Genomic DNA, 25,752 nt, shown 5'->3' with positions numbered 1-25,752 from the left:
GGAGGTGCGGTGGTAGTCTGGCGCGCTGATCTGTACAAGGCTGAGGCCACGCGCCAACTCTCGGACACCTCCTCCTACTTATCCTTGGACCATGACCCCACAGACGAGCACCAGGCCATGATCTCTAGCACCATCGCTGACTTCATCCACTCCTGCTCCCTGCCCCCCCCAAGCCTCCAACCTCATTGTTCCCCAGCCCCGCACGGCCCGATTTTACCTGCTCCCCAAAATCCACAAACTTGACTTTCCCGGCAGACCCATTGTTTCTGCTTGTTCGTGTCCTACCGAACCTATATCCATATACCTCGACTCCATCCTATCCCCCCTGGTTACATCCCTCCCGACCTATGTTCAAGACACCTCACACGCTCTTTGTCTACTCCAGAACTTCCATTTTCTAGGCGGCCATATTCCCTCATCTTCACGTCCAGCCACTCTACACATCCATCCCCCACCAGGAGGGTCTTAAAGCGTTTCATCCTCGATCAGAGAACCAGCCAATCCCCGTCTACAGATACTCTCCTCCTTACCCTTAATAACTTTTCGTTTAACTCCTCCCATTTACACCAAATACAAGGCGTAGCTATGGGCACGCGCATGGGCCCCAGCTACGCCCACCTCTTTGTAGGGTACATCGAACAATCCTTGTTCGAGGCGTACGATGGCCTTATCCCCAAACTCTACATCCGCTACATCAACGACTGCATTGGTCCTACCTCCTGCACCCGCACACAACTCACTGACTTCATCCATTTCACCACTAACTTCCATCCGGCACTCAAATACACCTGGACCATTTCCGACATTTCCCTACCATTTCTAGACCTCACTATCTCCATCGCAGGGGATAGACTTCTGACCGACATCCACTATAAACCCACTGACTCCCATGGCTATCTGGACTACACTTCTTCCCACCCTGCTTCCTGTAAGGACTCCATCCCCTACTCCCAATTCCTCCGTCTACGCCGCATCTGCTCCCAGGATGAGGTGTTCCACACCAGGGCATCAGAAATGTCCTAATTCTTCAGGAAACGGGGGTTCCTCTCCCCTACCATAGATGAGGCTCTCACCAGGGCCTCTTCTATACCCCTTAACACTGCTCTCACTCCCCATCCCCCCACTTGTAACAAGGGCAGAGTCCCCCTTGTCCTCACCTTCCACCCTACCAGCCGTCACGTACAACAAATAATCCTCCGTCATTTTCGCCACCTCCAACGTGACCCCACCACTGGCCACATCTTTCCATCTCCTCCCTTGTCTGCTTTCCGCGGAGACTGCTCGATCCATAACTCCCTGGTTAATTCGTCCCTTCCCACCCGAAACACCCCCTCTCCTGGCACTTTCCCTTGCAACCGCAAGAAATGCTACATTTGTCGCTTTACCTCCCCCCTTGACTCCATTCAAGGACCCAAGCAGTCTTTCTAGGTGCGGCAGAGGTTCACCTGCATCTCCTCCAATCTCATCTATTGCATCCGCTGCTCTAGGTGTCAGTTGATCTACATCAGTGAGATCAAGCGTAGGCTTGGCGATCGTTTTGCCCAGCACCTCCGCTCGGTTCGCAATAACCAACCTGATCTCCCGGTGGCTCAGCACTTCAACTCCCCCTCCCATTCCGAATCCGACCTTTCCGTCCTCGGCCTCCTCCATGGCCAGAGTGAGGACCACCGTAAATTGGAGGAGCAGCACCTCATATTTCGCTTGGGCAGTTTGCACCCCAGCGGGATGAACATTGACATCTCTAATTTCAGATATTCCTTACTTTCTCCTCCCCTTCCCAGCTCTCCCTCAGCCCACTGGCGCCACCTCTTCCTTTCTTTCCCCCCCCCCCCGTTACCAATGTCCTTCGCTCCATAGATGCTGTCTCACCCACTGAGTTTCCAGCATCTGCAATTCCTTCTTAAACCCACATAGTAAATGGTAGGCCTCTGGCTAGTGTTGTAGAGCTGAGGGATCTAGGAGAATAAGTGTATGGTTCCTTTAAGGTCGAGTCTCAGGTGGATAAGGTGGTCACAAAGGCTTTTGGCACTTTGGCCTTCATCAGTCAGTGTATTGAGTATAGAAGTTTGGAGGTCATGTTGCAGTTGTATAAGATGTAGGTGAGACTGCATTTAGAGTATTGTGTTCATTTCTGGACACCATGTTATAGGAAAGATATTGTCAAGCTTGAAAGGGTTCAGAAAAGATTTACAAGGATGTAGCCAGGACTAGAGGGTGTGAGCTATAGGGAGAAGTTGAGTAGGCTGGGTATCTATTCCATAGAGAATAGGAGGATGAGGGGAGATCTTATAGATGTGTACAAAATCGTGAGAGGAATAGATCGGGTAGATGCACAGAGTCTCTTGCCCAGAGTAGGGGAATGGAGGACCAGAGGACATAGGTTCAACATGAAGGGGAAAAGATGTAATAAGAATCCGAGGGGCAACCTTTTCACACAAAGGCAGGTGGGTGTATGGTGGGCGCATGCCAGAGGAGGTAGTTGAGGCTGGAACTATCCCATCGTTTAAGAAACAGCTATACAAATACATGGATAGTAGACACAAAATGCTGGAGTGACTCAGCGGGCCTGGCAGCAACTCTGGAGAGAAGAATTGGGTGACATTTTGGGTCGAGATCCTTCTTCAGACTAATGTCAGGGGAGTGGGCGGGACAGAGATAGAATGGAATCGGAGACAGTAAGATTGGCGGGAGAACTCGGAAGGGGGAGGGGATAGAGAGAGAGAGAGAGAGAGAGAGAGAGAGAGAAAGCAAGGGCCATTTAAAGTTAGAGAAGTCAATGTTCATACCGCTGGGCAGTAAACTAAATATGAGGTGCTGTTCCTCCAATTTGGGCTGGGCCTCACTCTGATAATGGAAGAGGGCCATAGAAACATAGAAAATAGGTGCAGGAGGAGGCCATTTGGCCCTTCGAGCCAGCACCGCCATTCATTGCGATCATGGCTGATCGTCCCCAATCAATAACCCGCACCTGCCTTCTCCCCATATCCCTCGATTCTACTAGCCCCTCGAGCTCTATCTAACTCTCTTAAATCCATCCAGTGATTTGGCCTCCACTGCCATCTGTGGCAGGGAATTCCACAAATTCACAACTCTCAGGGTGAAAACGTTTTTTCTCACCTCAATCTTAAATGGCCTCCCCTTTATTGTAAAGGGCCTGTCCCACTTGCATGCGACTGCATTCGTTTGGCGCGACCAAAACGGAAGCGGAGTTCAGGCTAAGTTAGCGGTAAGTTTGCGATAAGTACGCGCAAAGTACGCGGTAATTAAGCGCTAAGTTAGCACGTGACATAATTCGCGTCACACTTACCAATCAGCTGGGCAGGAGGCGGGCCGACTGAATTTGGTGTTGGGCGGTGACGTCATCCCACAACGGCACGCCAGGCAGTGACGTCATCGTGTAATGCCACGCGCTAGGCATACGCCATCAAGACGCTGCGTACGCCGTCAAGACGCTGCATATGCCCTCAATCCGTCTGCGGGCCGACAGGCCGTTGGCGTGCGGAATGTTCGGGCAGTGTGGGATTTTCGGAGCCCCGCGCGATGTCGGGACCAGCCCCGCACAACTCCTTACGCCTCCGCACTTGGAAGTGGAACCGGCCCCGCGCGGCTCGTACGCCTCAAGCGACCACGTTTGATAGCGCCAGACGCATGCAATCGCATGCAAGTGGGACAGGCCCTTAAGACTGTGGCTGCTGGTTCTGGACTCGCCCAACATTGGGAACATTTTTCCTGCATCTAGCTTGTCCAGTCCTTTTATAATTTTATATGTTTCTATAAGATCCCCCCTCAGCCTTCTAAACTCCAGTGAATACAAGCCTTGTCTTTTCAATCTTTCCTCATATGACAGTCCTGCCATCCAAGGGATCAATCTTGTGAACCTACGCTGCACTGCCTCAATCACAAGGATGTCTTTCCTCAAATTAGGAGACCAAAACTGTACACAATACTCCAGATGTGGTCTTACCAGAGCCCTATACAACTGCAGAAGAACCTCTTTACTCCTATACCGAAATCCTCTTGTTATGAAGGCCAACATTACATTAGCTTTCTTCACTGCCTGCTGTACGTGTAAGACAACTTTCAGTGACCGGTGTACAAGGACGCCCAGATCTCGCTGCACCTCCCCCTTACCTAACCTAACCCCATTGAGATAATAATCTGCCCCCTTGTTTTTGTCATCAAAGTGGGTAACCTCACATTTATCTATATTATACTGCATCTGCCACACATCTGCCCACTCACTCAACCTGTCCAGGTCACCCTGCAACCTCCTAACATCCTCTTCACAGTTCACACTGCCACCCAGCTTTGTGTCATCCGCAAACTTGCTAGTGTTGCTCCTAACTCACTCTTCCAAATCATTAATATATATGGTAAACAGTTGTGGCCCTAACACTGAGCCTTGCGGCACTCCATTCGCCACTGCCTGCCATTCTGAAAAGGACCCGTTCACTCCTACTCTTTGCTTCCGGTCTGCCAACCAATTTTCTATCCATGTCAACACCCTACCCCCAATACCATGTGCTTTAATTTTAGTAACCAATCTCCCGTGCGGGACCTTATCAAAGGCTTTCTGAAAGTCTAGATACTTTACATTCACTGGCTCCACTTCATTCATTTTACTTGTAACATCCTCAAAACATTCCAGAAGATGTTCCTTTCATAAATCCATGCTGACTAACCCTTTTACCGCTATCCAAATGCCCCATTATTACCTCTTTAATAATTGACTCCAGCATCTTTCCCATCACCGAATTCAGGCTAACTGGTCTGTAATTCCCCGTTTTCTCTCTGGCTCCTTTCTTGAAAAGTGGGATAACATTAGCTATCCTCCAATCCACAGGAACTGATCCTGAATTTATTGAAGTTTGCAAATGATCACCAATGCATCCACTATTTCAAGAGCTACCTCCCTGAGGACCCTGGGATGCAGTCCATCAGGCCCCGGGGATTTATCATTCTTCAGTCCCATTAGCCTACCCAATACTATTTCTCGCCTAATGAAAATTTAGATATCCTTCCTCACAGTCCATGATACCACCAATATTGGTGCCATCTTAAATTTACTATCAATCGTCATTCGAATTGTTAATGTTCTAGAGCACCATAGTTACATAGTTCATTGAAAGTGGTGTCACAGGTAGATAGGGTGGTCAAGGAAGCTTTCTGCACCTTGGCCTTCATCAGTTTGGGTATTGAGTATAGAGGTTGGGATATGATGTTCCAGTTGTACAAGACATTGGTGAGGCCACATTTGGACTATGTTGTTCAGTTTTAACCTGTTGTATGACACATGTTGTTAAACATGAAAAAGTGCCAAGGAGATTTACAAGGATCTTGCCAGGACTTGGGAGCCTGGGCTATAGGGGGAGGTTGGGCAGGCTAGGACTACAACAACATTTAACAGACATTAGGACAGGTACAAGGATAGGAAAGGTTTAGAGGGCTATGGGCGAATGCAGCAGGTGGAACAAAAGTAGATTGGGCATCTTGGTCGCATGGGCATGTTGGGCCGAAGAGCCTGTTTCCATGGTGTATGACTCTGACTCTTGTGATGAAGAATTTTCTTATCGAGTCCACATCACAAGATAAAAAATTGTTCAGCCAGAGCTGAACACACTTCTCGGCATCTGCATACAATGGCGTCTTGCCGTTCTTGCGATTGTCGAGCTTCTTGTGCCTCGTGGAAACAGGGCCGCGAAGTGAACGCTCTTTCCTTGACCCCACTCTGACGCTATGACTTTACCAAACAGTAGTGGTCTCAGAACTGACCGCTGTGGCACTCCACTGGACACAGGCTTTCTATTAGAAAACAACCTTTCACAACTGCCCTTTGACTCCGTCCACCAAGCCAATTTGGAATCCAGTTGGCTAGCTCACCTTGGATCCAGGAGATCTGACCTTCCATCTATCCTACCACGCGGGACCTTGTGAAAGATCTCCTAAAATGTTTATGTACATCTTCCACTGACTACCATCATCAATCCTCTTGGTTGTAGAGGGTGTTGACAGCTCTTGAACCTCCCCCCCCTTTGCTCATCTTTGACTTCAGCACCACCTTCCGGTACTTACTCCATCTTCCCACAATCTTATTATATTCCAAAATTGATCATCCTTGGCCCTGAATATACTCTATGACTGTGTTCCAACAGTCCTCTGTGGCAGAGAGCTCCACATTTCCTGACCTTCCTGGTGAAGAACCTTCTCCTGTGCAGTGTGGCTGAACTTTACACCGAGTTAGCGTGGGGCCAGTTTCATTTCACTTGAGCAGCTGAGAGGAGGAGCCATGCCAGAGTTTTAAGAAGCAGCAGTAAGCATGGAGTGGAATGGAAAACTTTATGAAACACTTTCTTGTCACATGTGACTCGGCACAGTGAGATTCTTTGCACGCATACCTGGTGACTGCTCCTAGTGGTGTGTAGAAGGAGTGCAGGCGTTTGCAGAGTAGGCGTTGGGAGAGGCTCTGTGTTGAGGTGTAAGTGCTTTGTTCAGGTAAGTGCTGAATCTTTGGCTCAGGACACTTGGGCCAGGTGGCTAAGGCAGGGTGACGGTAAGGTAAGGTTTATTTTTGTGTGACTTCCTTGGTCTGACAGAAATGGTCTTATAGTGCAATAGAATTTAGACACAGGTCTGCTTCTCCTGCAGGACTTGGTAAGTCAGGGAGACATCCATTGGCAAATGTGTCCAGTTAAAGCTGCTGACTGATTGTGTCAGGGAATTGGAGGTGTAGCTACATAATGCAGAGTGTGAGAGAGTTAAGGTGAGATGGTTCCGCCAATGCTCCAGGCAGAATGTAGACGGGTGATCACTAGGAAAGGGAGCAGACATGACCCTCCCAAACAACTGCACTCTAACAATATAACAATATAACAATATAACAATTACAGCACGGAAACAGGCCATCTCGACCCCTCTAGTCCGTGCCGAACACATAATCTCCCCTAGTCCCATATACCTGCGCTCAGACCATAACCCTCCATTCCTTTCCCATCCATATAACTATCCAATTTATTTTTAAATGATAAAAACGAACCTGCCTCCACCACCTTCACTGGAAGCTCATTCCACACAGCTACCACTCTCTGAGTAAAGAAGTTCCCCCTCATGTTACCCCTAAACTTCAGTCCCTTAATTCTCAAGTCATGTCCCCTTGTTTGAATCTTCCCTACTCTCAGTGGGAAAAGCTTTTCCACGTCAACTCTGTCTATCCCTCTCATCATTTTAAAAACCTCTATCAAGTCCCCCCTTAACCTTCTGCGCTCCAAAGAATAAAGCCCTAACTTGTTCAACCTTTCTCTGTAACAATAAAGCCCTAACTTGTTCAACCTTTCTCTTTGCAACTCTGTTGCAAACTATTGCAGGGTGTGGTGGAATGACTGTGCAGAGAGCAGCAGTGAGTTCTGTGGCACTGTGCTTGGCTCTGAGGCACAGTGGGATTGGGTGAGGTCGGATAGGGCTGTAGTGATTGTAGACTCGTGAGATGGGGGGCCAAACAGGAGATTCTGTGTCAACGAACCAAACTACAAAAGGGTGCATTGCCTTACTGGTCCTGGCTGTATATTAATATATTGTATATTAATGATTTGGATAGGGGGATTGAAGGCTCTGTGGCCAAGTTTACAGATGATGCTGAGATAGGTAGAGGGGCAGGCAGTGTAGAGGAAGCAAGGATTCTGCAGAAGGACTTGGACAGATTAGGAGAGTGGGCAGAGAAGTGGCCGATGAAATTCAGCACAGCAAGGTGTGGAATCATGCATTTTGGTAATAGGAATAAAGGCGTAGATTATTTTCCAAATGGAGAGAGAATCTAGATATCGGAGGTGCAAAGGGACTTGGGAGTGCTGGTGCAGGACTGCCAAATAGTTAATTTGCAAGTCGAATCGGTGGTAAGGAAGGCAAATTCAATGCTAGCATTTATATCAAGTGGACTGGAATACAAAACAGAGATGTAATGCTGAGGCTCTAAACATAGAAACATAGAAAATAGGTGCAGGAGTAGGCCATTCGTCAGTTCGAGCCTGCACCGCCATTCAATATGATCATGGCTGATCATCCAACTCAGTATCCTGTACCTGCCTTCTCTCCATACCCCCTGATCCCTTTAGCCACAAGGGCCACATCTAACTCCCTCTTAAATATAGCCAATGAACTGGCCTCAACTACCTTCTGTGGCAGAGAGTTCCAGAGATTCACCACTCTCAGTATGAAAAATGGTTTTTCTCATCTCGGTCCTAAAGGATTTCCCCTTTATCCTTAAACTGTGACCCCTTGTCCTGGATTTCCCCAACATTGGGAACAATCTTCCTGCATCTAGCCTGTCCAACCCCTTAAGAATGTTGTAAGTTCCTATAAGATCCCCCCTCAATCTTCTAAATTCTAGCGAGTACAAGCCGAGTCTATCCAGTCTTTCTTCATATGAAAGTCCTGACATCCCAGGAATCAGTCTGGTGAACCTTCTCTGTACTCCCTCTATGGTAATAATGTATTTCCTCAGATAAGGAGACCAAAACTGTATGCAATACTCCTGGTGTGGTCTCACCAAGACCCTGTACAACTGCAGTAGAACCTGTGTTCAAAAGGGAACTGCAAATGCTGGAATATGTCTGAAGAAGGGTTTCGGCCCGAAACGTCGCCTATTTTCTTCGCTCCATAGATGCTGCTGCACCCGCTGAATTTCCCCAGCAATTTTGTGTACCTGCAGTAGAACCTCCCTGCTCCTAAAGCACTGGTTAGGCCACATTTGGAATACTGTGAGTAAATTTGAGCCCCATATCTGAGGAAGGATGTGCTGGCTCCAGAGAGGGTCCAGAGGAGGTTTACAAGAATGATTCCAGGAATGAGTTGATTAGCATATGATGAGCGTTTGACAGCACTGGGCCTGTACTCGCTGGAGTTTAGAAAGTTGAGGGGGGACCTCATTGAAACCAACAGAATAATGAAAGGCATAGATAGAGTGGATGTGGAAAGGATGTTTCCACTGGTGGGAGAGTCTGGGACAAGAGACAATAGCCTCAGAATTAAAGGATGTTCGTTTAGAAAGGTGAGGAGGAACTTCTTAAGTCAGAGGGTAGTTAATCTGTGGAACTCATTGCCGCATAGGGTTGTGGAGGCCAAGACAGTGGATATTTTTAAGGCAGAGACCGTCAAATGGGATTAGGAGGCAGAGATTGAATGGCAGAGTAGACTCGATGGGCCAAAAGGCCTAATTCTATTCCGATAACGAGAACTTGTGAACGTATGATGTGGCAGAAGAGCCGCAGAGCATTCTCAAGGGGAAGTGGAGCAGCCAGAAGTTGTTGTACACATTGGCACAAATGATATAGGTGAGAACAGGGATGGTGCTGCAGAGTGAATATAGGGAGTTAGGCAACAGGTTATAAAGCACAACCTCCAGCGTAGTGTTCTTCAAATCGCTTGTGATGCCACGTGCTGATGTTGGTAGGAATGAGAAGATACGACGGGTCAATGTGTGGCAGAGTGGTTGGTGCAGGGGGCAGAGGTTCACAATGATGGACCATTGGGATCTCTTCTGGGGCAGAGGTGATCTGTACAAGAGGGACAGATTCCACCTGAACTGGAGGGGGACCAATATCCTGGCAGGGAGGTTTGTTGGTACTACTGGAGAGGGTTTAAACTAGATTGACAGAGGGACAGGAGTGGAGCGTGTGGGAGGCTAGAAGTCAGTACAAAAGGCAATGACAGCAAGTTTAGTCGACAGGATAGGGAGGAGCAGGGCAGGGAGCGAGGACAGTCTGGTGGATTAAATGGGATCATTTCAGTGCTGGAGGACTGAATAGTAAGGCCAATGAACTCAGAGCATATCTTGGGTAGTTTACAACCCAACGGCATGAACATTGAATTCTCAAATTATAGGTAATGTCAAACAATCCTCCCCCTCTCTTTTCTCCACCATTCCCCCCCACGCCCCCAACCCGTGCCTAGGCACACCTGAACTTGTACCTATTTCTCTCTTCACCCCCCACCCTCCACTCCACCTCCAGTCCTATGTGAAAAATAATGGTCTTTCCTTTCACCTTACAATCAGTACACAATCAGCCATCATTGAATGACAGAGTAGACTCGATGGGCCGAATGGCCTAATTCTACTCGTGTAACTAGTGAACTTGTGAACATGTGATGTGGCAGAAAGCTGCAGAGCATTCCCAAAGGGAAGTGGAGCATGACAGATTATATAGGTAAGAACATTTGATAAGGTCCCACATAGGAGATTAGTGGGCAAAATTAGGGCACATGGTATTGGGGGTAGAGTGCTGACATGAATAGAGAAGTGGTTGGCAAACTGGAAACAAAGAGTAGGGATTAATGGGTCCCTTTCAGAATGGCAGGCAGTGACTAGTGAGGTACCGCAAGGCTCGATGCTGGGACTGCAGCTATTTACAATATACATCAATGATTTGGATGAAGGGATTCAAAGTAACATTAGCAAATTTGCAGATGACACAAAGCTGGGTGGCATTGTGAACTGTGAGGAGGATGCTATGAGAATGCAGGGTGACTTGGACAGGTTGGGGGAGTGGGCAGATGCATGGCAGATGAAGTTTAATGCAGATAAATGTTAGGTTATCCACTGTGGTAGCAAAAACAGGAAAGCAGATTACTATCTAAATGGCGTCAAGTTGTGAAAAGGGCAAGTACAACGGGATCTGGGGGTCCTTGTACATCAATCTACGAAAGTAAGCATGCAGGTACAGCAGGCAGTGAAGAAAGCGAATGACATGTTGGCCTTTATAACAAGAGGAATCGAATATAGGAGCTGAAAGGTCCTGCAGTTTTACAGAGCCCTAGTGAGACCACACCTGGAGTATTGTGTGCAGTTTTGGTCCCCTAATTTGAGGAAGGACATTCTTGCTATTGAGGGAATGCAGCGTAGGTTCACAAGGTTAATTCCCGGGATAGCGAGACTGTCATATGCTGAGAGAATGGAGGAGCTGGGCTTGTACATTCTGGAGTATAGAAGGGCAGGGATCTCATTGAAACATATAAGATTGTTAAGGGTTTGGACACGCTAGAGGCAGGAAAAATGTTCCCGATGTTGGGGGAGTCCAGAACCAGGGGCCACAGTTTAAGAATAAGGAGTAAGCCGTTTAGAACGGAGACGAGGAAACACTTTTTCTCACAGAGAGTGGTGAGATTCTTTGCCTCAGAGGGCGGTGGAGGCCGGTTCTCTGGATGCTTTCAAGTGAGATCTATATAGGACTCTTAAAAATAGCGGAGTCAGGGGATATGGGGAGAAGGCAGGAACGGGGTACTGATAGGGGATGATCAGCCATGATCACATTGAATGGCGGTGCTGGCTTGAAGGGCCAAATGGCCTACTCCTGCGCCTATTGTCTATTGTCTATTGTCTAACAGGGATGGTGCTGCAGAGTGAATATAGGGAGTTAGGCAACAGGTTAAAAAGCACAACCTCAAGCGTAGTGTTCTCCAAATCACTTGTGATGCCACGTGCTAATGTTGGTAGGAATGAGAAGATACAATGGGTTAATGACAGAGGGACAGAGTACATGAGTGGAGCATGTGGGAGGCTAGAAGGCAATGACAGCAAGTTCAGTCGACAGGATAGGGAGGAGCAGGGCAGGGAGCGAGGACAGTCTGTTGGATTAAATTGTGCCAATGAACTCAGAGTAAGACCTGCTTCCCACCATCTGCCTATCAATATATCCCATCGCCTGTGTTCACCTATTATCTGCCATGCTTTGTCCTGCCCCTCCGCTCTTCCAGCTTTCTTTCACCCATTCCCCACCCCTACTATCAGTCTGAACAAGGGTCCCAGCCCAAAACGTCACCTTTCCATGTTCTCCAGGCCTGCTGCCAGACCTACTGAATTAGGCCAACAATTTGTTCCTTGTTTTGTAAACCAGCATCCGCAGTTCCTTCTTTCTGCATTATCCATAATAGAAACTTGGGAAAGAGAGGGACATGGCTAGGTTCAATGTGGTAGGGTACAGGCAGTAAAGACAAACATGGAACATAGAACAGTACAGCACAGGAACAGGCGCTTCCTAGAGTCATAGTGTGATACAGTGTGGTAACAGGCCCTTCGGCCCAACTTTCCCCAAACCGGCCAACATGTCTCAACCACACCAGTCTCACCTGCCCACATTTGGTCCATGTCCCTCCAAACCTGGCCTATCTATGTATCTGTCTGTTAGACAGGTTTCTTAAATGTACGGATAGTCCCTGCCTCAACTATCTCCTCTGGCAGCTTGATCCAGACACCCACCACCCTTTGTATGAAGACGTTACCTATTAGATTCCTATTAAATATTTTCCTCTTCACCTTAAATCATGTCCTCTGGTCCTTAATTCACCTACAGAGCAAGAGACCTGATCTATTCATCGCATGATTTTATACACCTCAATAAGATCACCCCTCATCCTCCTGCACTCGAAGTAATAGAGTCCCAGGTTACTCAACCTCTCCCTATAGCTCAGACCCTCTAGTCCTGGCAACATCCGTGTAAATCTGCTCTGTACCCTTTCCAGCTTGACTACATCTTTCCTATAACATGGTGCCCAGAATTGAACACAATACTCTAAATGCGATCTCACCAGCATCATATACAACTGCATCATGACTTCCCAACTTCTACACTCAATACTCTGCAGAAAGCAGAAAGAGGTGGAGATGGAAAAATGTGGCTAGTGGTGGGATCCTGTTGGAGGGGGCGAAAACGTCGGAGGATAATGCCGGAGGATTATGCAACATTTTCGCCACCTCCAACGGGATCCCACTACTAGAGTGGGATCCAGACATGCTGTCTGTCCTGCTGAGTTACTCCAGCATTTTGTGTCTAGCTTCACCGTAAGGGTATTGGCAGGAGTAACCGGTCAAACTAGAAATCTAACCGGCAGAAAATGTCAGGCTCAGCAGACTGAGTGCTTCTGGCATTTTTTATTTCAGATTTTCAGCAGCTGCAGTTTTTTTTTTCTCATATAAAACTAGGTTGTGCAGACCAAACCATTTAACATGCTGACAAATGGTTATGAGCCCATGACAACTGGATATTTTTACACATTTCTGCAAAGATGTTCGGAAAATGCTGCTGCACTTGCTACAACTTACAATGGTTCTCTGTTGAACCCCTGACATGCCATAGGTTTGCTTGTATTTATTTGAAGTCCATGCACCCGCATACATTTGGCTTTTAAAAATAGCTTATCCTCTTGCACGCTGTTAGTGCTGGTTCAGTTGATAGTGACTTGTATCCAAGTTGACGTATCTGACCAGTAAATACAGGTGCAGTTTAATGGCAACGCTGCATGGTCAGATGAAAGGTGCAGCTGCTTTGCTCTATAGGTAGATAGAAGTAAAAGATAAATGGCAATATCTTGAACAAGATTAGCAATGTTGTTTGCTGGTTGATAGTTCTCGGGCTTGGACAGGTTGGGAGAGTGGGCAATGAAGTGGCAAATGAAATATAGTGAAACATAGTGTACAGTCAGGCACTTTGATAGGAGAAATAAAGGTGTAAACTACTTTTCAAATGGGGAGAGGATTGAGAAATTGGAGGTGAGGGACTCGAGAGTGCTGGTGCAGGATTCCCAAAAAGTTATTTTGCAGGTTGAGTCAGCGGTAAGGAAGGCAAATGCGATGCCAGCATTCATTTTGAATCTAAAAGCAAGGATGTAATACTGAGGATTTATCAGGCATTGGCAAGGCCACATTTATAATATTGCGAGCAATTTGGGGCCCCATATCTGCGGAAGGATGTGCTGGCTTTAGAGAGAGTCCAGAGGAGGTTTACAAGACTGATCTAGGGGGTGATTAAGTTAATATATACGAGGTGCATTTTAATGTTTTGGGCTCGTTCTCGCTGGAGTTTAAAAGGATGAGGGGGATCTCATTGAAACCTACTGGAGAATGAAAGGTCTAGATAGAGTGAACATGGAAAGGATATTGCCAGTAGGCAGAGCCTCGGAATAAAGGACGTACTGGCAGAATGGAGATGAGGAGACATGTCTTCAGCGAGAGGATGGTGAATCTATGGAATGTGTTGCCGTTGACGACTGTGGAGGCTGACATTAGGTATTTATAAGGTGGGGATTGATAGATTCTTGATTTGGAAGGACATCCAAGGTTATGGGGAGATGGCAGGAGAATAGGGTTGAGATGAAAAAATAGATCCGCCATGATTGAATGGCAGAGGATGGGCTGAATGGCCTAATTCTGCGCCTATGTTTTATGAATGTTATAACGTTCTCTCTTTATGACTTTTTGGTTGACCTGGCTTGGTAGAACAGATAGAAAAGAGCAATTCTTGGTGTTGCCATCAGCCTGATTAACTCGGTCTGGATGCCTTCCTATTTCTCTGGCATTCAGAGCTGAGTTTCAACCCGTGCAATGGTGACAAAGATTTCATTGTTCACCTTGCTTGGAGATTGGCCTGGTCAGCAATGGCCTCAGCATTCAGTATTCACGAGATGTTAGCTGGGAAGTTGACAGTAACCTTGGATATATTTTGTTCCTTTGCTAACTCACTGGAGTAGACTAAGTAGCACTTTGAATAGCATATCTGCATTGCAAATTCAATGCACAAACCAAACACATACCTTCTCCATGGTAAGAGAGGTCTGAGTGCAGCTTATGTCATATTTCAATATATATTGCTAAGAGTAAAAACATTTATTCATTTGGCACACAACTCATTTCACACAGAAGTAGTACTTAACTCCAACTGTTTTTGGTACGTTGATCTCTTATTGCCGGCTGCTGCTCAGGAGATTTTTAATAATTGTGTTTGGCCTAACAGCTCTCAAAGGGAATCCTGCATTCTTGAGTGTTTAAGAAGGAACTACAGATGCTGGAAAATCGAAGTTACACAAAAATGCTGGAGAAACTCAGCGGGTGCAGCAGCATCTATGGAGCGAAGGAAATATTTCCTCCGCTCCATAGATGCTGCAGCACCCGCTGAGTTTCTCCAGCATTTTTGTGTACCTGCATTCTTGAACCTCATTGTCAGAAGTTCAGGTATGCACTGAATCTAGAACCGCTAACCTCAATTCTTCACATTTGTTTATATCAATGAACTGGCCAGACATGGTTATTCCTGGACAGATCATTTGATCCAGTGTGAAAGTTTCAGATGTCAATGTAACTATCTCTTGATCCTACCTCCTAATTGTACAAATCTTTTTTGCTGCAAGGAATAAGAACATGAACATGCTCACTTTGCTTGAAACTGAAGTTTCTTTTGAAGGTTATGATTTTAACACATCGCATGGAACCCTGAGGGAGACAGCTGACTGGATAGAACATTGGCTTTGTGGAAGGATGCAGTGGATCATGTGACTAGTCGTATGCCTCTGGCGACCAGTGCTGGACCCTTTGCTGTTTGCAGTTTAAATTAATGATTTGGATGAGAATGTACAAGTGGCTGGCATCGTAGATAGCAAAGATTGTTCCAAAATCAGCGCAGGATATTGGATCAGTTGGGTAGGTGGGCTGACGAATGGTTAATGGAGTCTGAAGGAGGGTCTCGACCCGCAACGTCACCCATTCCTTTTCTCCAGAGATATGCCACTTTTCATTTCAATGCACATCTCGTACGTGTATGTGACGAATAAACTTGACTTGACTTGACTTGTGCCTATGAATGGTTAATGGAGTTTTACACAGATAAGTGCGAGGTGTTGCATTTTAGGACAGGACCTTCACAGTGAATGGCAGGGCTCTGGGAAGGGTTGTAGAGCAGAGAGATCCATAGTTGCATGACAGTGTTGTCACATGTATGAAAGAATGTAATAAAACTCTCTTCTGCCTAGCAGAACTTGTCCTCCCCCTCAACTACTTGTCTTTTGACTGTTCTCACTTTCTCAGTTAACTGTGTAGCCATGGGCCTTGCATGGGCCCCAGTTATGCCTGCCTTTTTGTTGGTTGCGTTCAATGGCTGCATTCCAGGCATACAATGCCCCATCCTACAACTCTTCTCTGCGGCATCGATGGCTGCATCGGCACCGCCTCCTGTGCCCATGCAGAACTCGTGGACTTCCTTTGTAGGAAAGAACTGCAGATGCTGGTTTAAATCGATGGGAGAGAAGGAATGGGTGACGTTTCAGTCTGAAGAAAGGTCTCGACCCGAAACGTCACCCATTCCTTCTCTCCTGAGATGCTGCCTGTCCCGCTGAGTTACTCCAGCATTTTGTATCTACTTTTGTTGACTTCCATATCTTCACCTCTAACTTCCACCCTGTCCTCAGATTCACCGGGATATCTCTGATACCTCTCTCCCCTTCCTTAATCCCTCTGTCTGCATTACAATGGACTGACTACTGACTGACATCTACTGCCAACCTACCGACACCCTCAGTTACATGGACCACACTTCCTCCCACCCCGCCTCTTGGAAACGTTATCCCCTCCACTCTATTCCTCGTCTCCGCCGCATCTGCTCCCAAGATGAGGCTTTCCGTTCAAGGATATTCGAGATGCCCTCACTCTTTAGTGATGGTGGGTCCCCCCCAGTTGTCAGATAGATCCCTCACCCGCATCTCTTCTGTGTCCCGTGGTTCTGCTATTGCCCCCACTTCCACCCCGGAGTTCCCTGGTCAGCCCCTTTCACACTCCACATCCAACACATCATTCTCCAACATTGTCGTTACCTCCAATGGGTTCCCAGCACCAGTCACAGCTTCCCACCTCCACCCCATTCCACCTTCTCCTGAGACCGTTCCCTCCACAACTCCTTGGTTCACTCATCTATTCCCACTCAAACCACCTCCTCCCTAGCTACTTTCCCCAGCAACTACAAGAGATATAACACCTGTCCCTATACCTCCTCCCTCACCTCCATCCAGGGACCTCAGCAGTCTTTCCAAGTAAAATGGTTTACATGCACCTACTCCAACCTCATCTACTGCATCCAGTGTTTTCAATGTGTCCTCCTGTACATCGGCGAGACCGTGTAGACTTGGCTACCGTTCTACCGAACACGCGCTCAGTCCGACAAGTCCTACCAGTTCACCCATTTGTTAACCATTTTAATTCCCCTTCTCATTCTCACACTGACCTTTATGTCCTGGGCCTCCTCGATTGCCAGAGTGAGGCGACATGTAAACTGGAGGTACACCACATCATATTCTGCTGGGACAGCTTACAACACAATGGTATGAACATTGAATTTTCCAGTGTTCTGAGAAGGGAGAGGTTGAGAAGGAGTTTCTTCCCAGTGGCCATTCGGACTGTAAACTCCTATCTCACCAGTAACTAACTTTACTGAATGTTTTTTTGCTCTATATTAGGAAATATGTAAAAGAATATGTGATTGTGTTTATAGTTTGTTTGGTTGTTTGTTTGTTTGTCTTTTTGCAAAAAGTCCGCGAGCATTGCCACTTTTCATTTCACTGCACATCTCGTATGTGTATGTGACGAATAAACTTCTTGACTTGACTTGACTTTTCCAATTTTAAGTAACTAACCCACAGCAGACTTCTAACCCTCCCCCAGGACCCACCTGTTTTCCTACCTTCTCCTGAAACCTGGTTGACCTGGTACAGTTTTCTCCCCTCCATCCCCCCCCCCCCCCCTCTCTCTACCTGCACCATTTATAATGGATACACAAGTCGCTGCTTTTCTATCCCTGAGCATAAATCATACCTCTCGGGCTCGTGCCTGTCTCTTCATCTCTGGCCTTTGTCCAACAATCTGCCGCACCTGTGGTCACCTCTGACCAGCTCTGTCCTGGCCCTCTACATTCCTAGCATTCTTTCCCACATCCCTACAATCAATCTGAAGAAGGATTCCAAGCCGAAACATCACCTGTTCATGCCCTCTTGGAATGTTGCCTTACCTGCTGAGTCATGTATTTTTAACATGAAAGAATGTTGTTTCCACTAAAGGCAATTGGAGCAATCCCTCGACAATCTACTGTCTTCATCAATGCCATTGGGCTGGCACAGTGGTGCAGCAGTAGAGTTGCTGCCTTACAGCACCAGAGACCTGGGTTTGATCCTGACTATGGTTGCAGTCTTTACGGAGTTTGTACCTTCTCCATGTGACAATGTGGGTTTCCTCCAGATGTTCGGTTTTCCTCCCACTCTCCAAACATGTGCAGGGTTGTCGCTTAATTGACTTCTGTAAATTGTCCCTAGTGCATAAGGATAGAACTAGTGTACCGGTGATCTCTGGTCGGCACCATGTCGGTGGACCAAAGGACTTGTTTCCATGGTGCACCTATAAGCTAAACTAAACTCAACCATCAGGTAGTATCAAGTAAGTCTCACGATGTCTGCAATCTGACAGGAGATCAGGGGGAGAGGAGGTCACTGGATATCAGACGTTAAGGTACTACGTAAACAGTCACTTCTGTAAGGTTTCCCTGAGGTCATGATATCAGGAATTCTGCCTCACAATGGGAATCTCTATCTCTGGTTTTCCCCTTATCTTCTGAAGAAAATGTACATGAAAAAGATTTTTATGTTTTCATACTTTATTGCTTTTCCATTCTGATTCAAACATGTAAAGTTGAATTATTGCCTCAGTGTGTTACATTTGCAAATGATTTACGTCATGTTAATGATTTGGATGTGACCTTAGCTGTCCTTTGTGTGTCTATTTTTTCCAGATGGTTATCGAAAATCATTTACAACCAAATATTCCAGGCACTCGGGCAGAACTTGTGAACTGACTTTGGACACAAGAGAGACAGACGTATTGCAATCTGTGCGAGTTGTTGCAATGGCTCGTCGCTCTGAGGTTCCATTGAAGGAAGCCCCAGATGGAGGATGGGGCTGGATGATTGTGATCAGCTGCTTCCTAGTGACTGTCTGCACAAGGGCAGTGTCCAGGTTTGTCGGGAAAATATATTCTAGATCATTTAAGGGCAAGCTTTGTATTCAACTTAGAACCCACTGCTTGATGTGATCAGTGACAATGCTTCTGTTAGCTGCATGATATTTGTTTGAATCTTGCCTTGTTGTTGCCTCGCCATTATCTCGTGTGAATGTTGTTTCCTTATAATAGGGGAACAGGTTCATGATCTGAGGCCAACATTGTCGTTGCTTCCATGTAAGTGATCACAAGAGTTGATCAGCATTGCTGTTGTCTCCTATCTTAAGCATGCAGTCTCATACAGTTTTTATTCATTAGTTCACGGTGACAGGAACTTTTACGTCAACCATTCCCTGGGACTGTTTGCTCAGATAATTATTTGCATTTTCTTCTATTCATTTTTCTGTCTAATCCTGCTGCCCTACAATGTGTCAGAACTGTAGAAGTGACTTTGTTCTGATTCTAACATACAATTTTCTATTTTTTAATCTAATTTTTTTTGAACTTCACCCACAAAGGCCACACATTTTGAGTGCATGCCTTTTTTTGTTTTAGAAATCATTTATAAGATTTTAAGTTAATCCTTGATGTCCAGGATTTGTTCTAGCCTTGCTGCGCCCATTGGTGCTGATAGGTCTCCTCTGCTCCCTCTTCAGGGACACTTCATCATTACAGTTTCAGAGCTGCAATTTAAGTTATGTTGATGAAGCTCATTTTGGAGTCGCTGTACACCCATGCAAAGCACATTGCGTCAGGATGTCGGGGGCTTCAGCAATGAACCTCTGTGCCGTGTGGCTTGCTTCTCCACGCAACGCACGGTCGGGCCCCACACACAATTGTCCAGACAATCCGAGCAACTTGCTCTGCCAGCGAGAGAGCACTCTGACTGGTACTGACCTCAGGCTTCATAAACGACCAGCAACAGATTCCTCGAGTCAGTGTTGTTGACGCTTGCCACTTGGTTACCCATCATTAAGGAGATAGTGCCACGAGCAGTGAAATATATTGCTGGTACATACTGTTTCGAAGGATTCTCTATAGGTATCTCTATGGGGTATGAGGTCACTTGGATACAAACATCCATTAATGTCTGCCCATCCCCCTCAATTGGGATACTCAGAACCAAGACTCGGTGCCCCCCCTTGTCCCAGAGGCAAAGTGACCAGCCTGAATCGCAGCATGGGGTCAAGGGTTGACCTAAGACCAGTGCTGTGGTCCTGCGGCAATGCTTTTGAAGCAGCCCTGTCAAGTGATGTCTATCACCTGCAGATCCTGCTGGGTTGCAGGTCAGATGCCCTCAACTGGCCTCAGGTTGGCCTCTTGTCAGAGGAGGTGCTTCGATCTCCAAGGGCATGGGCTTATCTCCTCTGGCAAGGAGTCGTCTACACACCAACACTCCAGACATGCTCCTCCGATAGATCTGTGCAGATGGCACAGCAGTAAAGACCCGCTAGCACTCACACATGGTCTGCAGAACAATGAGATATGTGATGAGGAACACTGCCTCTGCATAACCCATGAGGATGTCCTATATGTCTTGCCTGCCCAAAGCCAAACCCATCAAATCTCTCCTTCGAGAAGACAGGAATTATTCATGCAGCTGGAGTATAACTGGCCAGTTGCCTAATGTACTCTGTCAGCAAAGAAACATTTTCACGAGGACCCTACAGAGTGCTGGAGTAACTCAGTGGGTCAGGCAGCATCTGTGGAGAACATGGATAGGTGACGTTTCACAGAGTGCTGGAGTAACTCAGTGGGTCAGGCAGCATCTGTGGAGAACATGGATAGGTGACGTTTTACAGAGTGCTGGAGTAACTCAGCGGGTCAGGCAGCATCTCTGGAGAACATGGATAGGTGACGTTTCACAGAGTGCTGGAGTAACTCAGCTGGTCAGGCAGCATCTCTGGAGAACATGGATAGGTGACGTTTCAGGTTGAGACCCTTCTTCAGACATCTGAATATATATTCGGTATAACGGGAGTTCTGTGAGACCCTCTCTCACTGCTCTCCGTGAATCATGCTGCAATAGGGGGAGCTGGCGTGCTTTGTAACTTTGTCAGCACCGTAGGTGGCTGCTATTTGTACACATTGGGTACACAGCAAGGAATCTCACTGTGCCCAGTCACATGTGACAATACAGTATTCAAATCCGTATTTCTGCTCTTCAGCCGTGTTCTGACCCAGGTTCATTAGTACAGCCTCATGCGAGGAATCTGAATAGTTCTGACCTGAAACATCACTTACCCATGTTCTCCAGAGATGCCACCTGTCCTGCGGAGTTACTCCAGCACTTTGTGACCTTTTGTGTATTAACCAGCATCTGCACTTCTTTGTTTCTACATTTGGGCATTTTCAACAACACATTAAGTTTGATCAGACACTCTGTGGCAACATATACAAAATACACTCAATTCTGAATGTGTGCGGATTCCTAAAAACACGATCCAGACACAAGGAGTCGCAGATGCTGGTTTACAAAAAAAAACATAAAGTGCTGGAGGAACTCAGCGGGTCAGGTAGCATATTGGGACAACATGGATAGGTGATATTTTAGGTCGGGAATCTTCTGCAGACTCGACACAAAGAGCTGCAGATGTTAGTTTATAAAAAAAGACACAGAATTCTGGGTAATTGAAGAAGACAGAAGGAACTGAGTCTGAAGAAGGGGCACGACCAGAAACGTCACCCATCCCTATTCTCCAGAGATGCTGCCTGACCCACTGAGTTACTACAGGACTTTGCATCTTTTTTTTTTAACCATCATCTGCAGTTCCTAGTATCGACATTTCACTGGTTCACTATGAAATCTCCGCAAGGTATGTCTACTTTGAAGAAATTCTCCTCTCTCCGATGGGAATTCTGTGACATCCTCTCTCACTGTGCCCCTGCTCTTTAGCTGTGTTCTGACCCAGGTTCACTACTACAGCCTCCCACACTGACCTTTCTGTCCTGGGCCTCTCTTGTCAGAGTGAGGCCCAGCGCTAATTGGAGGACTGCACCTAATTTTTCGCTTGGGCATCTTATACCCCAGCAGTATGAACATTAACTTCTCTAACTTCAAGTAACGCTTGCTTTCCCTCTCCCTCCATCCCTCCCCATTCCCAGTTCTCCCAGCAGTCGTACTGTCTCCGACTACATTTTATCTCTGTTTGCTTTGTTGTCACCTTCTCCCAGATAACAATGATCTATTCTACATTTTCCTTAATCTCTTTTCCCTTTGCCCTGTTTTCACACCTTACACTTCCTTAACTACATACCTCCCACCACCCCCCCCCCCCCTTCCCCCCCGACATCAGTCTGAGGAAGGGTCTCGACCTGAAACGTAACAGATTCCTTCTCTCCAGAGATGCTGCCTGTGCTCGCTGAGTTACTCCAGCATTTTGTGACTACCTTCACTACTACAGACATGTGTGAGGAATCTGAAGAGTTCTGACCCCTGTTCTCCAGAGTTGCTGCCTCACCTGCTGATTTAGTCAAGCATTTTGCATGTTTGTGGTGCACCCTGTTGAACGCCCCCTCCTGGTTGAGGGAGAGCAAGGCAACTGGGAACTCTGGGGAAGGTGGCCCAGGATAATTTCAGACTGATAGGGGTGGATTATGAAAGGCAGGGCCAGACTCTGGCGGCCAGGCATGGACAAGCTAAAGATACCAGGCACAGGTTTCTTAAGAGGTAGTGATTGCTCCTTTTAAGTAACAAGGCATTTCCCCAGTCACAAGCTTTCCCTGAGGACTTTCCACAAATTCCTTGGTCCAGCCCTTTGAACATGCCTCCTGAAGTTTGTGGAGGGCATTGGTCAGCTCGGACCTCCTATCTGACTTTTTGTCAAAATAATAAGTAAACCATGTCTGTTTTAATACTGGGAATAGTTCTGTTTGTGGTGAATTTATAGTTTCAGCAGATTGTCCAAATGTAGTTTTAATTAGTTGAACATTAATAGTCATAACACAATCATGGATTGAGAGTTTAATCAGTAAGTAATTACGTTGAGACTGGTCTAGAAAAAGCGCAGGCACAGAATACTGTCATAAGGGACTGTAAGAAAACTTTTCAGTTAGCAGTATTCCACTTTGAGACCTGTTGCTCCCTTAATAACAGAGTTGTTCCACAGAATGATGTCTTATTCACTGAAATGATGTAGAAATTAGATGAATATTTTGGTCTACAGGTCAGGCACGTGGATAGGACAGGTTTAGAGGGATATGGGCCAAACGCAGGCAGGTGAGACTAATGTAGATAGGGCTTCTTAGTCAACGGGCAAGTTAGGCCGAAGGGCCTATTTCCAGGCTATATGACTACAGTATGTAGAATTCAATGTCGAGCTGGAAAAACTGTTAATGAATGTGGTTGTTTTGAAAGGATTATTTAATGTTGGCGAATTCTGAAGGCATGCACTGAAGGAGAGATGTGTGTATCGTCTATTACAATTGCATTTGACTTGGCCTTCAAAAATACAAATTTGACCCAATCTCTAAAGTAATTTTACCTGCATCAGCTTATAATCAGAAGTCATCAGCAATATGGATCAATGACAAAGTAGAAGAGATGAGTAATAACTAATAAATGTTCCCATCATCATCGGCGGTCACTCGAAACGTGTATGACTGTCCTCTCATGGAGGACGCCTGTGCGTGACTTTGTTTAACGTGGGGAGACTGGTGCACAGACAGTTACCCCATGGTCCTTGACAGATCTGGGTCAGGATGTGCGTGACTTTGTTTAACGTGGGGAGACTGGTGCACAGACAGTTACCCCATGGTCCTTGACAGATCTGGGTCAGGATTGGGATGAAACAGTGGCACAGCGGTAGACTCGCTGCCTTACAATACCAAAGATCCTAACTACAGGTGCTGTCTGTATCTGTGACCACGTGGGCTTCTCAATACAAATTGGAAAATGTCCTTAGTGTGTAGAACTAAGTGTGTAGAACAGTGCAAGTGTACAGGGTGTACAGGGTGATCGCTGGTCAGCGCGGACTCGGTCAGCACGGACTCGATGGGCCTGTTTCTGTGCTGTATCTCTAGAGTCTAAAGTAAATTCTGACAAAGGTATTGGAGTTTATATAAATTTCAAGATAAAGGGTGATCGCTGCTATTGTGAGATAATGGCCAAGAGAAGCCAATAATTATTGTCTCCTGCATTTCAAAGAAAATTGCACAGAATTCTTAGTGGAGAAAAACCCCAGGTCTTTGGTGCAGTAAGGCAGCAACCCTACCGCAGTTCTGTCCAAATGTTTTGCTCGCTCCTGTTTCTCCCCTCCCCATCCCCTTCCAACCACATTCCCTTCTTCAGCTTAGCAATTCATAACTCTTCAATTCTTTTGTCTCACACTTTAGAATTTAGAGAGACAGCGTGGAAACAGGCCCTTCGGCCCACCGAGTCTGCGCCTTCCAGAGACCACTACTCATGCTAACACTATCCAACACACACTAGGGACAATTTACAATTTACCGAAGCCAATTAACCTACAAACCTGTATGTATTTGGAGTGTGGGGGAAACCGGAGCAACAGGAGAAAACACAAGCGGTCACAGGGAGAATGCACAAACTCTGTTCAGACAGCACCCGTAGTCAGGATCGAACTCTGGTCTCTGTCACCGTGAGGCAGCAACTCTACCGCTACAACAGCATGCCACACCTTCCGTCTTATCACCTCTGGCATTTGACAAAAGACAATAGGTGCAGAAGTAGGCTATTTGGCCCTTCGAGCCAGCACCGCCATTCACCGTGATCATGGCTGATCATCCACAATCAGGACCCCGTTCCTGCCTTCTCCCCATATCCCTTGACTCTGTTATCTTTAAGAGCTCTATATAAGTCTCTCTTGAAAGCATCCAGAGAATTGGCTTCCACTGCCTTCTGAGACAGAGAATTGCACAGATTCACTACTCTCTGGGTGAAAAAGTTTTTCTTCATCTCCGTTCTAAATGGCTTACCCTTTATTCTTAAACTGTGGCCCCTGGTTCTGCACTCCCCCAACATCGGGAACAAGTTTCCTGCCTCTATCATGTCCAAACCCTTAATAATCTTATATGTTTCAATAAGATCCCCTCTCGTCCTTTTAAATTCCGGTGTATACAAGCCCAGTCGCTCCATTCTTTCAACATATGACAGTTCCGCCATCCAGGGAATTAACCTTGTGAACCTACGCTGCATTCCCTCAATAGCACGAATGTCCTTCCTCAAATGTGGAGACTAAAACTGCACACAATACTCCAGGTGTGGTCTCACCAGGACCCTGTACAACTGCAGAAGGACCTCTTTGAACACAACTCCTTCTGTTACGAAGGACAAAATGCCATTAGCTTTCTTCACTGCCTGCGGCATCTGCATGCTTACTTTCAGTGTACAAGGACGCCCAGATCTTGTTGTACTTCCCCTTTTCCTAATTTAACACCATTCAGATAATAATCTGCCTTCCTGTTCTTGCCACCAGTGGATAACCTCACATTCATCCACATTAAACTGCATCTGCCATGCATCTGCCCCCTCAGCCAACCTGTCCAAGTCACCCTGCATCCTCATAGCATCTTCCTCACAGTTCACACTGCCATCCAGCTTTGTGTCATCTGCAAATTTGCTAATGTTACTTTTAATTCCTTCATCTAAATCATTAATGTATGTTGTAAATAGTTGCGGTCCCAGCACCGAGCCTTGCGGTACCCCACTAGTCACTGCCTACCATTCTGAAAGGGACCCGTTAATCACTACTCTTTGTTTCTTGTCTGCCAACCAATTTTCTATCCATGTCAGCACTCTACCCCCAATACCATGTGCTCTAATTTTGCCCATTAATCTCGTATGTGGGACCTTATTAAATGCTTTCTGAAAGTTCAGGTACACTACATCCACTGGCTCTCCCTTGTCCATTTTCCTAGTTACATCCTCAAAAAATTCCGGAAGATTGGTCAAGCATGATTTCCCCTTTGTAAATCCATGCTGATTCGAACAGATCCTGTTACTG

The 25,752-nt window shown here is 46.5% G+C and overlaps 1 protein-coding gene across 5 annotated transcripts in view; it reads left to right on the top strand.

Moving 5' to 3' along the window:
• The window catches only part of slc16a12 (solute carrier family 16 member 12), a 107,297-nt gene that overhangs the window by 22,304 nt on the left and 59,241 nt on the right, over positions 1-25,752 (top strand). For 4 of the 5 annotated variants that reach the window (XM_033033551.1, XM_033033552.1, XM_033033553.1 and 1 more), the window contains exon 2: positions 18,585-18,807. In XM_033033551.1, coding sequence (XP_032889442.1) covers positions 18,698-18,807 — 110 coding nt within the window. In that variant the 5' untranslated portion in view covers positions 18,585-18,697. Of the gene's footprint in view, positions 1-6,431; positions 6,493-18,584; positions 18,808-25,752 lie in introns of those variants that run through there. The other variant, XM_033033550.1, reaches the window with a different exon arrangement.

Source organism: Amblyraja radiata, chromosome 15 (assembly GCF_010909765.2).
Source record: "Amblyraja radiata isolate CabotCenter1 chromosome 15, sAmbRad1.1.pri, whole genome shotgun sequence".
NCBI classification, from domain to species: domain Eukaryota; kingdom Metazoa; phylum Chordata; class Chondrichthyes; order Rajiformes; family Rajidae; genus Amblyraja; species Amblyraja radiata.
This window is presented reverse-complemented; position numbering and strand designations above follow the sequence as displayed.